This window comes from Rhagoletis zephyria, unplaced genomic scaffold (assembly GCF_001687245.7).
Source record: "Rhagoletis zephyria isolate East Lansing unplaced genomic scaffold, Rhagoletis_zephyria_1.1 Rzeph_scaffold_02368, whole genome shotgun sequence".
Classification (NCBI taxonomy): Eukaryota; Metazoa; Arthropoda; class Insecta; order Diptera; family Tephritidae; genus Rhagoletis; species Rhagoletis zephyria.
Window position 1 is genome coordinate 26278 of NW_016159452.1, and position 13268 is coordinate 39545.

The 13268-nt window shown below is 35.6% G+C and overlaps 1 protein-coding gene across 14 annotated transcripts in view; it reads right to left on the reverse strand.

The window, feature by feature from the left end:
• Positions 1 to 1923: 1923 nt before the first annotated feature.
• LOC108366671 (uncharacterized) overlaps positions 1924 to 13268 on the reverse strand; it is a 26594-nt gene continuing 15249 nt past the window's right edge. For 2 of the 14 annotated variants that reach the window (XR_001848136.1, XR_001848129.1), the window contains exon 2: positions 1924 to 2433. Coding sequence is in view for 2 of the 14 variants with exons in the window: in XM_017621130.1 (XP_017476619.1) it covers positions 9593 to 9851; positions 10241 to 10308 (327 nt within the window). In the remaining 12 variants the exon portion in view is untranslated. Of the gene's footprint in view, positions 2466 to 2934; positions 2940 to 5997; positions 6009 to 9292; positions 9852 to 10012; positions 11024 to 11055; positions 11233 to 11393; positions 12389 to 13268 lie in introns of those variants that run through there. The other 12 variants (XR_001848134.1, XR_001848132.1, XR_001848131.1 and 9 more) reach the window with 11 other exon arrangements.

The window sequence follows — 13268 nt, forward strand, 5'->3', positions numbered from 1 at the left end:
TGTCGCCCTTTTTTCATTCAGGTAAGAATAACTGAAATTTGACAATGGCCCGCTAAAATAGGGCTGCTTCCCTTTCGTTTCGACAAAAATTACGTACGAAAGGATGTACTAAAATTTTATTTTGACAAACAAAAACAAAAACATAAAAACATAAGACATGATGAGCAAAACAAAACAACTTATCACAACTAAAGCACAGAGAATTTTTCACAATGCATGTACCTTTTTTGTTCCTTATAAAAATACAGTTTATACTAAATACATAAAAAAAATAAAAATAAAATTTCTGAACTTTGTGCAAAACTCGGGAAAATGCAATAAATTTGCATACAAATTCGCCACTTTCTATTCGGACTTTTTCTATAAAAATTTTGAAAATGAAGTTTTGCAGCCCATAAAAATTTCGTTGATTTTTGGTATTGTTTTTACTGAGAGTTCTTCCATACAAACTATGTTCCAATTTTTTTGTATGTGGAAGACACTGTGAGCAAAAAATAAATAATTGCAAAAAATCAACGAAATTTTCTGGTAACTTCAGACTTGCACTTTACTAATTGGCTCAAAATCTACATTTTCTAAAAGAGCTGATTAGAAATTGTGTCTTCCGACCAATAATTTTGTACGGCACGGTACCTATAAGTAATCTAGAAAGAATCTAGAAGAAGAAAAAAAATTAAATACAAGGTAACATTAAAATATCAGTAATTTGTTTCGTTGCTGTGAACTTGTTTCAAAACTTCTGGCTTCTGGTTAATATAATTGTAAAACTCTGTGCATGTCATTTTAACGTATTTAGGTACATACTTATCTAAATCATCAACTGTTGCTTGTGCAAAACGTGCTAAATTAAAAAAAAAGAAATCGCATACGAAAGAGCGCCAACCCAACTCGTAATAAATTTAAGTATACAAATTTTAGTATTTAGTATAGAAATATTCAATTCAAATACGCCAATATTAAAATGGAGCGCTTTGCACTTAACGGATGCTTTTCATAATTAAGTAATGGTGCATGGTGTCAAGTTAGCACTACATACTAAATTTTGTTCGAAAAAGGGTCAACTCAGTTTTTTTCAGAAAAACGGAAGCTACAAATTTTTTCTTTTCACAACACATTTTAAAGTTAAAAGCTACAATTAATGGCATAGTAACATATTGGATATCTCAATTCTATCGACTAGGTGTATGGTGTCAAGTTAGCACTACATACCATTTTTTCTTAAAAAACGAAAGCTACAAATTTTTTCTTTCCACAACAAATTTTAAAGTTAAAAGCTACAATTAATGGCATAGTAACACATTCAATATCTCAATTCTATCGACTAGGTGTATGGTGTCAAGTTAGCACTACATACCATATTTTTTAAAAAATTAGAGGTACATTTTTTTTCTTTCCACAACAAATTTACAACAAAAACACTACAATTAATGCCGTAGTTAACTTTTCCAATTTCAAAAAGTGTAGTGCTAACTTGACACACGTAAGTCCATCTGTCTGTCTGCCTCTTTGAACGCAATTTAGTCCCGCACCTTTCGAAATATCTGACTGAAATTTGGTAAGTGAGAGTATATTTATAATATATTAATCATTTGTCGGAACCGTCAAAATCGGTCCACTATAACTTATGGCTCCCATAAAACTGCTTGTTCGTTTTAGTTCTTGGCCCTGGTTAACCATTCTGGAGAAATGCTCATATCGGACACCTAGATCTAAAGTGAGCTAACTCAAAATTCATAGAGGGAAATGTAACTGCTTGTGGATCGTACAGATTCACCGCAATTAATACAAAAACAGGTATAACAATAGATTTTTTTAATTAATGTATATAATCGTGAAGAAAAATTGGATGTAAGTCCTATGAATTGATTTATGCAAAAAAAATCTCCCAAACTTTTTTTTTTGGTTGATTGCACTTGTGCGATATGTTCTTTAGTTGTGTCTCACTTTAATTGATTTTAAGTACTAAACAAATTACAACTTTCAAGTACTTAGTTTTGTTAAAAATTTTAGGATATTTCTGAGCTCGCGGTCTCTCGGGTCGGGGCGCTCTCGGATCGGGGCCCCGTGTCATTTTGCCAGCCATGCCGCCCTATAGTTACGCCTCTGCCTAATGTACATATACATATTTGAATTAATTAAAAATTTCTAAATAAAACTTACCTGTTTTGGCTTGCTCAATGCTCCTTGTTATGCCTAGATCTCCATTGGAACGAAAAGAACTTTTATCACACAAACATATAACTCTTTAACGCCAACGGTAATGACTTGTGTAAACATTTTATAAAATAGTATTATTTTTAAGAAATTTCATAAATGCACTTTTTATATTAACGGTCATTTTGTATTAAAATTTTTTAGTTTATAAGAGTGGAAATGTTTATCTTTAAAATGGTCAAACTCTTGTTTCAGTTATTTTAGTGTTGGCCACAAGCACTGCGCTTAAAAATGCATATTCAAAAACCTGCCTACACTTATCCATACATACATGCATACACAAATACATAAGAACATACATATGTACATTAGGTAGTCCAAAAATGCATGTGGAAAAAGTCGGAATTTCAATGCTCTCACCCCCTAGGATTGTTCTATACCGAAAAAATATACCCTTATTTTTTTTATTTTGATCACAAAAAATATTTAGAGGTCGCTCAAGGCGCCCAAAGTTTTTCATGTTTTTATATGGGGAAAAAATAACTTTTCGTATTAATGGATTCCCAATAATAATACCCAATTTTTTATTTAACCATTTTTTCATCGCAACTATAATTTAGAGGCCCGCCAAAAACCCCGAAATATGCAATGGGTCGACCAATAAAAAATCGTTAGTATTAAAAAATTTTTAAATAAACAATTGGGTATTATTATTGAAAGTCTCCTGAAGAGAACCAGAGTTTTCCGATCGAAAAATATTGATTTTCAAGAATTCTATACCGTTTCTACGAAAAATTTTGTTTTTCCCATATAAAAATACATGGAAAACTTTGAGCGCTTTGAGCGACCTCTAAATGTTTTTTGATTTCAAAATAAAACAGGAGTATACTTTTTCGATGTAGAACAATCCTTGGGGGTGAGAGCTTTACAATTCCGACTTTACTGTTTTTGGACCACCCTAATGTACATACACCCCGTGTCAAAAAAGCATCAGTGTAGTAAATAGGGGGGTTGAAATTCGATCTTCTCCGAATTTCGAACATTGCCCAACCATTCGATTCGAGATTTGGTGGTGAAAATTCGATTTAATTCGCAGTTTTTCGAATTTTCAAAAAAAAAAAAATACTGAAAGTTTAAAAGTTGATAACACAAATATAAAAAGAGATTCAGTTTAACTTATATTAATGTGATTAACTATCCATATCGCTTTTCTTAGTTTCAAAACCAAAAATAAATACAAATAAGTATTTTTTTTTTACAAATAGTAAATATCTCACAAAAATATCAAAATAAATCCAAAAATTTAGCAAATGTAGCATATTGAAACTAATTTTTTGGGACGTATAGCGCGATTTTATTTATTTTTTTTTTTGCTTTACAAAAACAAAAGAAATTTCTACATACTTCACGTTACATACTTATGCAACCATACGTATGTTTATACATACTTGAATAGTTTCGAGCAACCACATTTTCAATTGAATTTTCAAAGAATTTTAAGTTCATAATGTCTAAACGTGTACATACAAAATGAATTATCTAAAAGCATTCAGTGTTCTAATATATAAGTGTGCGTTATTCAATATGTATGTTTTACAGTTGTGTCGTCGGGATATATTGACTGAAGCAGAAATAGAAGCATTCTTCGTGCATGAAGAGGATGATCAGTTCGAAGATATCGAAGGTGAGTATCTACCTGAAGGATCTGCTTCAGATGAAGAGGAGGGCGACTTTCCGGCAGAAATAAATGCTGAGGAAGATATATCTGATTTGAACGATATTGAAGTCGAAATCGAAGAGCCTATGGATGCAGAAGTTGAGCAACAACTTTTGAGTTCAGCTATGCAAAATTTAAAGTCTGATCAAATTTATACTTCAAAAGATAATACGATTTGGTCTAAGAATCCATTGTCTAATGCTGGTCGAGCTCAAACGCGAAATATCATGCGTATGAGCGGTGCGTATTATTTGGCGTTACACGAACCAAAGAGGTGCAAAATTTACAGCGGAATAAAACAGTGCAAACCCAGATCGCCGACAGCGTGAGTGGATTCCGATGGATTCGATTGAGTTCGATGCGGTTTTGGGCGTAATATTACATTGCTGTGTTCACAATTCCAGCCATGATCGAGTGGTAGATTTGTGGACTCGTCATGCACACCCTCTTTACCGTGCATCAATGCCAATGGTTTAATTTTTAACCATCTTGAAGTGTATTCGTTTGGATGATTCCAGAACTCGAGAAACTAGAAGACAACTCGACAAGGCAGCTCCGATCTCGGAAATATTTTCTTTCATCAAATTAAATTTGAGAAACAACTATCGCCCTAATGAATCTATTACAATTGATGAACAACTCTTCGGCTTTCGAGGGCGCTGTCCTTTTAGCCAATACATCCCGTCTAAGCCAAATATGGTCTAAAGATATTTTGGGCTGCCGACTCGAAAACTCACTCTCCGTTGCAAGGACAGCTCTATCTGGGATAACTTCCAGGCGAAGCAAGAAACAAAGATCTTGGAGAGAAAGTTGTGTTACGATTGGTGAGACATTGGGAAAACTCAGGTCGAAACATTACCATGGGCAACTATTTCACTATTCTAGCACTAGCAGAAGAGCTAGTCAAGAAAAAGCTAAGCATGATTGGCACAATTCGCCGGAATAAAAGGTGTATTCCTGCAGAGCTGATGTGCAAACCAGGCGACCAAGTTGGAAAAAGCACGTTTGCATTTCGAGAGAATACAACATTAGTGTCATATGTGACAAAGAGGAACAAATCGGTTGTTCTGCTTTCAACAATGCACAAAACCGATGAGATAGACACAAACTCAGAAGCTCGCAAACCGTTAATTATTTTGGACTATAACAATACAAAAGGAGGTTTGTAAAAGTATTCGGGAATTCTAACCTGACACAATGGCCCAAATGTGCTCAAAATATTCCTGCAAGCGTGCAACGAGACGCTGGCCCCTGGCGATGTTTTATAATTTAGTTGACATCGCTGCCCTCGCCACCTATATCATATATGCCGAAAATCAGTCAAATATTATGCCATCTAATTTGACGCGCCGTCGATTTCTGGTTCAATTATCTTTGGATCTATGCCACAACAACATCCTGCGACGCTCCCAAAATCAGCACGTCATTGGCAAGCCGAATCTTAGGTCAGCAATTTGCGACATGCTTGGCTATGAACTGCCTCTCACCGCACAATATGAGCCTGAGATATCCCAGTTGAATGAAAGTAGTCGCACTAAAATTCAAGGCAAATGTCACATATGCGCTTCGCAGGATAAACGTCAGCGCAATTCTCGTAAGCGGTGCACAAAGTGCGAAAAACCAGTTTGTAACCAACATACTAAGAGGGGAGAAACTTGCCAGGCTTGCTAAGCCATTTCTTCGTTGGTTTTGTTAATTTTCCCAAAATATTTTTGCTATGTAAATCAAACAACTTACCAAATTTTATTTAAAAATAACCTTTGATAAAAAAATCAAACATTATCTTTCATTTCCTAGTCGTGTTGCCATAGATTAAGTGTTCATGCTCGTAGTCACCCGGGTGACTAATACTACAACAAACCATAAACCTAGCTGACCCAAGTCGCCAAAAATCAATAGAAATTAGCTAGGAATTAGGTGTCTTTTAGGTCTTAATTAGGGCCTCCAAAATTAATGTAGGTGTTCCTTTGGCTTCCGAGAAATTCGCAAAAATGTGTGCTGACCAACTCATTTTTGCGAATATCTGGGAAACCAATGGAGCTACTAAATTAGTTTTAGTGGCGTTGAAGAACACCTAAAAGACACCTAATTCCTGCATATATGTATTTTACGTAAACCTAGCTGACCCACAAATTTTTGCGAATTTCTCGGAAACCAAAGGAACACCTAAATTAATTTTGGAGGCCCTAATTAACACCTAAAAGACACCTAATTTCTAGCTAATTTTTATCGATTTTTGGCGACTTGGGTCAGCTAGGTTTATGGACGTCAAACGGAGGGTTAAGTAAACAAAGAACAAAATAGATAATAGGGATGAAGAGTTCTATCGAGCCACATTCTTGGTTTGTCCATAGCTAAACGGCTGGAATATTTGACTAATGCCAAAAATTTCACTTCACATTTGACATCAGTGACGAAAAACGGAATGTCAATCACCTGACACCAAAATTTTGGCGACAGTCTTTGACATGCACTGCGATATCTAAATTTGATCAGTTTTTATGATGTATTTGACACCAAGTGAACGGCAGTTTTTGATGTCAGTAATTTTGACAATGAAAACCAAGCGTTAGATAAAGTTTTAAGATCATAAAGCATCTGAAATCTTATTTATTTTTTATGAATTTACTTGTATAGCTGGGATGTGTAATTATTTAAATCAATAAATTATTCACTGTATGGAAGCCAATGCGACAAAAAGAATTCTAAACAAGTAAGAAAGTCTAAGTTCGGGCGGAGCCGAACATTAAATACCCGGCGCAAGTATTAAATATATGTTTTTTCACCTTTCCGAAACCTACCGCTAGATGGTAAGGGGTGTATCAATTTTGAGTAAATTAGCGTCCTTAAATTTCGAATATATTGAAGTTTCAAGCATTTCTGAAATTTACCGTTATATGAAAAGCGGCCGTAATTTTACCCGATTTCAATAATTTTCAACGTTTTGCTTATATGTGGCAAGCACAATAACCATACCGTGTTTGGTACAAATTGGTAGAACGGTTACCGATATACATATATGTGATCATAAGTGGGCGGTGCCACGCCCATTTTCCAAAATTTTACCATAACGTATTTCTTGGTAAAGAAATGTTGCAAGCATCAATTTTGAATAAATTAGTCTTCAATATTTACTGATTTATCGAAGATTTTGTATTTCTCTAAATTACCGTTATATAGGATGTGGGCGTCGTTATGTCCGATTTTAAAAATGTTTCGGCGATTTTTTATGCTGTACCAAGGCCAACAACTGTGCCAAGTTTCGAAGAAATTGGTACAGCGGTTGCCGAGATATACACATGTAACCATAAGTGGGCGTGGCTACGCCCATTTTCCAAAAATGTATAACACTCTTAGTTTTCGTCTAAAATTGTTGTAAATAATTATTTTGAGTGAATAATCTTCAGTAGTTACTAAAATATCGCAGTTTTCGTATTTCCGAAAATTACCGTTATATGGGAAGTGGGCGTGGTTACAGTCCGATTTCGCCCATTTTCAATACCAACCTACCTTGGATTAAGGGAAACCTACATACCAAATTTCGTTGAGATATCTCAATTTTTGCTCGAGTTATCGTGTACACGGACGGACGGACAGACGGACAGACGGACGGACAGACAGACATGGCTTAATCGATTTCTTTTTTCATCCTGATCATTTATGTATACATTTGTCTATATCTATCTCGATTCGTTTTGGCTGTTACAAACAACCGTTATGGGAACAAAATTAATATACCCTTGTGCACAAGTGCGCTCGGGTATAAAAATAAACGGTAATTCGTAGCCACTTCAAATTTGCACATAATCAGACTAAAATTGAAGGGGCTAAAAAACTGTGTACTCAAAAAAATTCTAACACTTCCGAGAAAAAAAGTTTGAAATTTATGTGAAAATTTGTTGCAGTTTTTTGTAGCTTTCTACAAATTATTAAGCTTGGGTTTCTATCGGGTTTGTCTGAGAAAGAACTATATTTTAATTGAAAATTCTTAAAAATTAATAAATAAACATAAGTGACACACAATATCACTTTGAAATGGCGTGCTATAGATATGACCCATACTGTATATTTTAAAATAAATTTTCAGTAAATATATATTGATATATTTACACTAGCAAATGCCCGCTTGCTTCGCGGCGCCTAATAAGATCTTTTGCGTTGGCCAAATCAAAAATAGCGTTTAAAAGCAAAAACAGTCTGTAAAGTAAACATTTTTAGTTTAAATTGAAACGACTAAAAAACGGAATCCTCCTCACACATATGCCAAGAATAGTAGCGCTGTGATTCCATATGGAATACTAATCCCTTTCGATGTAATACGTTTTACCTATGGTCTTATTTCCACCTGTGAGATCTCTGCCAAGCGTGCGCAATATTCTTCTATGATCCTGCAACTTCAGCATTGGTCCGGTGTACCATGTAAGCCAATAAAAGTCATATGGAAACTCAAGAGCACAGATGAGCGTTTTCAATTATAGGAGGGCCAAGAATCCTCGCTGCCCCACAGGATGAAAAGTTTTCGCTTGAGTCGTGTGATCTCATGAATATCGTTCAAATGAAACCATTGATATACCTATCGTGTTCCTTCTTGGTCAGATGTGGTCGAATCTTTCCTTGTCAATTCGGCACTTTTACAACTCGTCTTAATATTTATGATGTGGTTTCTTTGAGTCTTACTGCTGTAATAACGCCTCGAGCAACTTCGTCAATCGGAGGTAGATGGAAGATCACGCTTACATAGTGTTACGGTCTTTATATGCATACTTAAAAGCATCCTTAATTTAGCCATCTGAAAAAAAATTCGTCTAAGATAAACAAACCCCGTGGAGGTTTCTATATATTTCAACCACCAAAACAGTTGCTTTTAACTACTCGCGTTGTAATTTTGTGGAATTAAATAATTTGTTTGAGCTGGATTGGTCTCGGCAGTTTGAAAATGTGGATGTAGCTGGCTGTTACGATATTTTTAAATCTATTATAGTTGACACTTGCGTGAGTCACATCCCGATGCACAGTGGTCAATAAATGGGATTTAATGTTCATAATTCACTGGAGCCTTCATTTCTCAACCGATTTCATTAATTATTTTTTTAAATGAAAGCTAATAAAATTTGCAAGAGACTAGTTGAGCCCAATTTTCGAATTTTTATTTGTTTGTATTAAATTTTTTAGTGCAAAGTGCAGAAATGGCGCCAATTTTGAAGAAGACCGATTCTCCTGTTCCAGCTAATAAAAGTTTCATAATAAAAACTAGTTAAAAACAATTGTAGGGTTCTCCTAAAACAACAAAATAAATTAAAAAGTAATATTTTGAAATGTTATAAAAAAAATGTTACCAAAAGTATTTTTTTTGTTTTTAGTTTTTATAAAAATTTTGGGTATGCAGTTTTGTAGATTACTAAATTTTAGTATTATAAAGTGCAAGTTGTAAGTCGCTAAGAGATCGCGTTGATTTTTTTTAATTTTTTCGCTAACATTAATGTCTTACAGAGGTAAATTCAACAAACTCAACAAGTCTTTTCATCGAAATTATATTCGTAATATAGAAAGCAATATTAAATGTAACCCCAAGGCCTTTTGGAGTTACATAAAAGCTAAGAAAAACTGCTCAAATATACCTGCGTCGGTTCATCTTAAAGGGGTTTCAGCTAATTCCATCTCTGATGCTGCTAATCTGTTTGCTAAATTTTTTTCTTCGAATTTTATTTCAGACGATGCTGATCATGGCTTTGTCCCTGAAGCTCTCCTGTTTAATTCAGATACTTCCATCAACTTCGGGAAATTAGATTTGACTGCCGAAGATGTCATTGATGGCATTAATAAGCTTAAGCCATCCACTAATACAGATGTCGATGGCTTATCGGTCGTTCTAATTAAAAGTTGTCCTGCCTTGATTAAGCCTCTATGGCACATTTTCAACATGTCACTTGCTGCTGGAGTCTTCCTTGATGACTGGAAATTGACTTTTATTACGCCTATCCTTAAAAGCGGGAATAAAAATGATATTGAGAGTTATAGGCCAATTTCCAAGCTAACCACAGTTTCTAAACTGTTTGAGTGCATAGTTAAGGACAAAATATACTTTGCCGTCAAACATATGATATGTCCTAATCAACATGGCTTTGTTCCGGGCAGATCTACCTTAACTAATTTAGCTGCATTTACGGAGGATTGTCTGGATACCTTTCAAAGGGGTTTTCAAATGGATGCAATCTACGCAGATTTTTCTAAGGCTTTTGATAGGGTATCTCACCAATGTTGATAGCTAAATTTGAGCGTCTAGGCTTTCACTCCCAATTTCTAAAGTGGATAACTTCCTATTTAGATAACAGACAATGTGTCGTTCGACTCGATAATATATCGTCTTACTCTTTTGTTGCTTCCTCTGGTGTTCCCCAGGGTAGTGTCCTAGGCCCGTTACTATTTGTCCTTTTCATTAATATTTCCTCATGTTTTTCCAAGTGTAATTACCTTCTATATGCGGATGACCTGAAGATATATTATGAAATTAAATGCCCAGAAGATTCACCCATTCTCCAGTGTGAGTTGGATAACTTATATAGTTGGTGTGTGTGTAATCGTTTGTTCCTCAACATCAGTAAATGTCACTATTCTTCTTATGCGAAAGTTTTCAGTTTTGTTCCAACATCTTACTGCACCTCAAACTCGCCGCTAATGATAATAAGTGAATGTAAAGACCTGGGCGTCTATTTTGACTCCAAGCTCAACTTCACAACTCACATAAATTATATTGTTTCTAAATCGTTCACTATGTTGGCCTTTATTCGTCGAAACTGTTCTTCGTTTTCTGATCACTATACTCTCAAACTGTTGTACTCGTCCTTAGTTCGGTCCAGGTTAGAATACGCGGTATTCGTTTGGAGAACGTTTCATGCAGTCCATGTTAATGCATTAGAGTCTGTTCAGCGAGCTTTTGTGCGCTTTGCTTTGCGCTCGATGAATTTTGTAGATCCCATTCCGTCCTATAGCTCTCGTTGCTTACTAATAAACCTCATGTCCTTAGAGTCTAGGCGTGCTATGTTGTCGATGTGTTTTGTCTTTGATATCTGTGCGGGATCAATAGATTGTCCGTACCTGCTCATGGATATTAATTTTAATGTTCCCTCACGCATTCTCCGCTGTAATGAATTGTTTTTCGTGGGTATAGCTAAAACNCCGAAGATGTCATTGATGGCATTAATAAGCTTAAGCCATCCACTAATACAGATGTCGATGGCTTATCGGTCGTTCTAATTAAAAGTTGTCCTGCCTTGATTAAGCCTCTATGGCACATTTTCAACATGTCACTTGCTGCTGGAGTCTTCCTTGATGACTGGAAATTGACTTTTATTACGCCTATCCTTAAAAGCGGGAATAAAAATGATATTGAGAGTTATAGGCCAATTTCCAAGCTAACCACAGTTTCTAAACTGTTTGAGTGCATAGTTAAGGACAAAATATACTTTGCCGTCAAACATATGATATGTCCTAATCAACATGGCTTTGTTCCGGGCAGATCTACCTTAACTAATTTAGCTGCATTTACGGAGGATTGTCTGGATACCTTTCAAAGGGGTTTTCAAATGGATGCAATCTACGCAGATTTTTCTAAGGCTTTTGATAGGGTATCTCACCAATGTTGATAGCTAAATTTGAGCGTCTAGGCTTTCACTCCCAATTTCTAAAGTGGATAACTTCCTATTTAGATAACAGACAATGTGTCGTTCGACTCGATAATATATCGTCTTACTCTTTTGTTGCTTCCTCTGGTGTTCCCCAGGGTAGTGTCCTAGGCCCGTTACTATTTGTCCTTTTCATTAATATTTCCTCATGTTTTTCCAAGTGTAATTACCTTCTATATGCGGATGACCTGAAGATATATTATGAAATTAAATGCCCAGAAGATTCACCCATTCTCCAGTGTGAGTTGGATAACTTATATAGTTGGTGTGTGTGTAATCGTTTGTTCCTCAACATCAGTAAATGTCACTATTCTTCTTATGCGAAAGTTTTCAGTTTTGTTCCAACATCTTACTGCACCTCAAACTCGCCGCTAATGATAATAAGTGAATGTAAAGACCTGGGCGTCTATTTTGACTCCAAGCTCAACTTCACAACTCACATAAATTATATTGTTTCTAAATCGTTCACTATGTTGGCCTTTATTCGTCGAAACTGTTCTTCGTTTTCTGATCACTATACTCTCAAACTGTTGTACTCGTCCTTAGTTCGGTCCAGGTTAGAATACGCGGTATTCGTTTGGAGAACGTTTCATGCAGTCCATGTTAATGCATTAGAGTCTGTTCAGCGAGCTTTTGTGCGCTTTGCTTTGCGCTCGATGAATTTTGTAGATCCCATTCCGTCCTATAGCTCTCGTTGCTTACTAATAAACCTCATGTCCTTAGAGTCTAGGCGTGCTATGTTGTCGATGTGTTTTGTCTTTGATATCTGTGCGGGATCAATAGATTGTCCGTACCTGCTCATGGATATTAATTTTAATGTTCCCTCACGCATTCTCCGCTGTAATGAATTGTTTTTCGTGGGTATAGCTAAAACTGTCTATGGGATGAATACTCCTTTTAGGAGGGCGCTAGCACAGTTTAATGCGTATTCTTCTTCCTTGGACTTTGTATTCTCATACTCTAAGACTACTTTTAAGAATCTACTTATAAGGCTCTTGTCATAAGGTCTTTGTATTTAACTATCATATAGTCTGTAAACATCCTGTTTGTTTTTGATTAATAAATAAATAAATAAATAAATATTTCGGGTGCAGCGTCATCCGTTGGGTCCCTTTTCTGCAAAACCTTTGCTTGTCATGAAATCAATACGAATTATGAACTCTAATCAGATTTAAAAAAAAAAAAACACGGATTTTCTAAATACCTAAACTCCAGCGGGTCCATTTTTAGCAAAGGAATTTTTCATCATACAGGTAGTCATGCTGCGAATTTGAACGAAAGCTGTTAATAAATACGACTTTTATAACTAACTCTACTCCAGCGCCACCAGCGTGTTTTCTAGTAGCCTATAATAGGACCTCCGACAATTTGACTGGGCTCTATTGAGTGGTTTTTGAGTTTAGTACGAAAAACGGAAATGGCTATCATTTTATGTATGTAATCTTCTTTATCCTGAGTTTCGCCCAAAAAAAATTCACGAGAAAATTTTGATTCCCCCCATAGTAAGGATATGGAAACCAAAAGCGAAAAGTGATCCGGTTCAGCGAAGATGAAACTCATGATAAGGACGTCCATAAACCTGGCTGACCCAAGTCGCCAAAAATCAATAAAAATTAGCTAGGAATTAGGTGTCTTTTAGGTGTTAATTAGGGCCTCCAAAATTAATTTAGGTGTTCCTTTGGTTTCCGAGAAATTCGCAAAAATGTGTGGGTCAG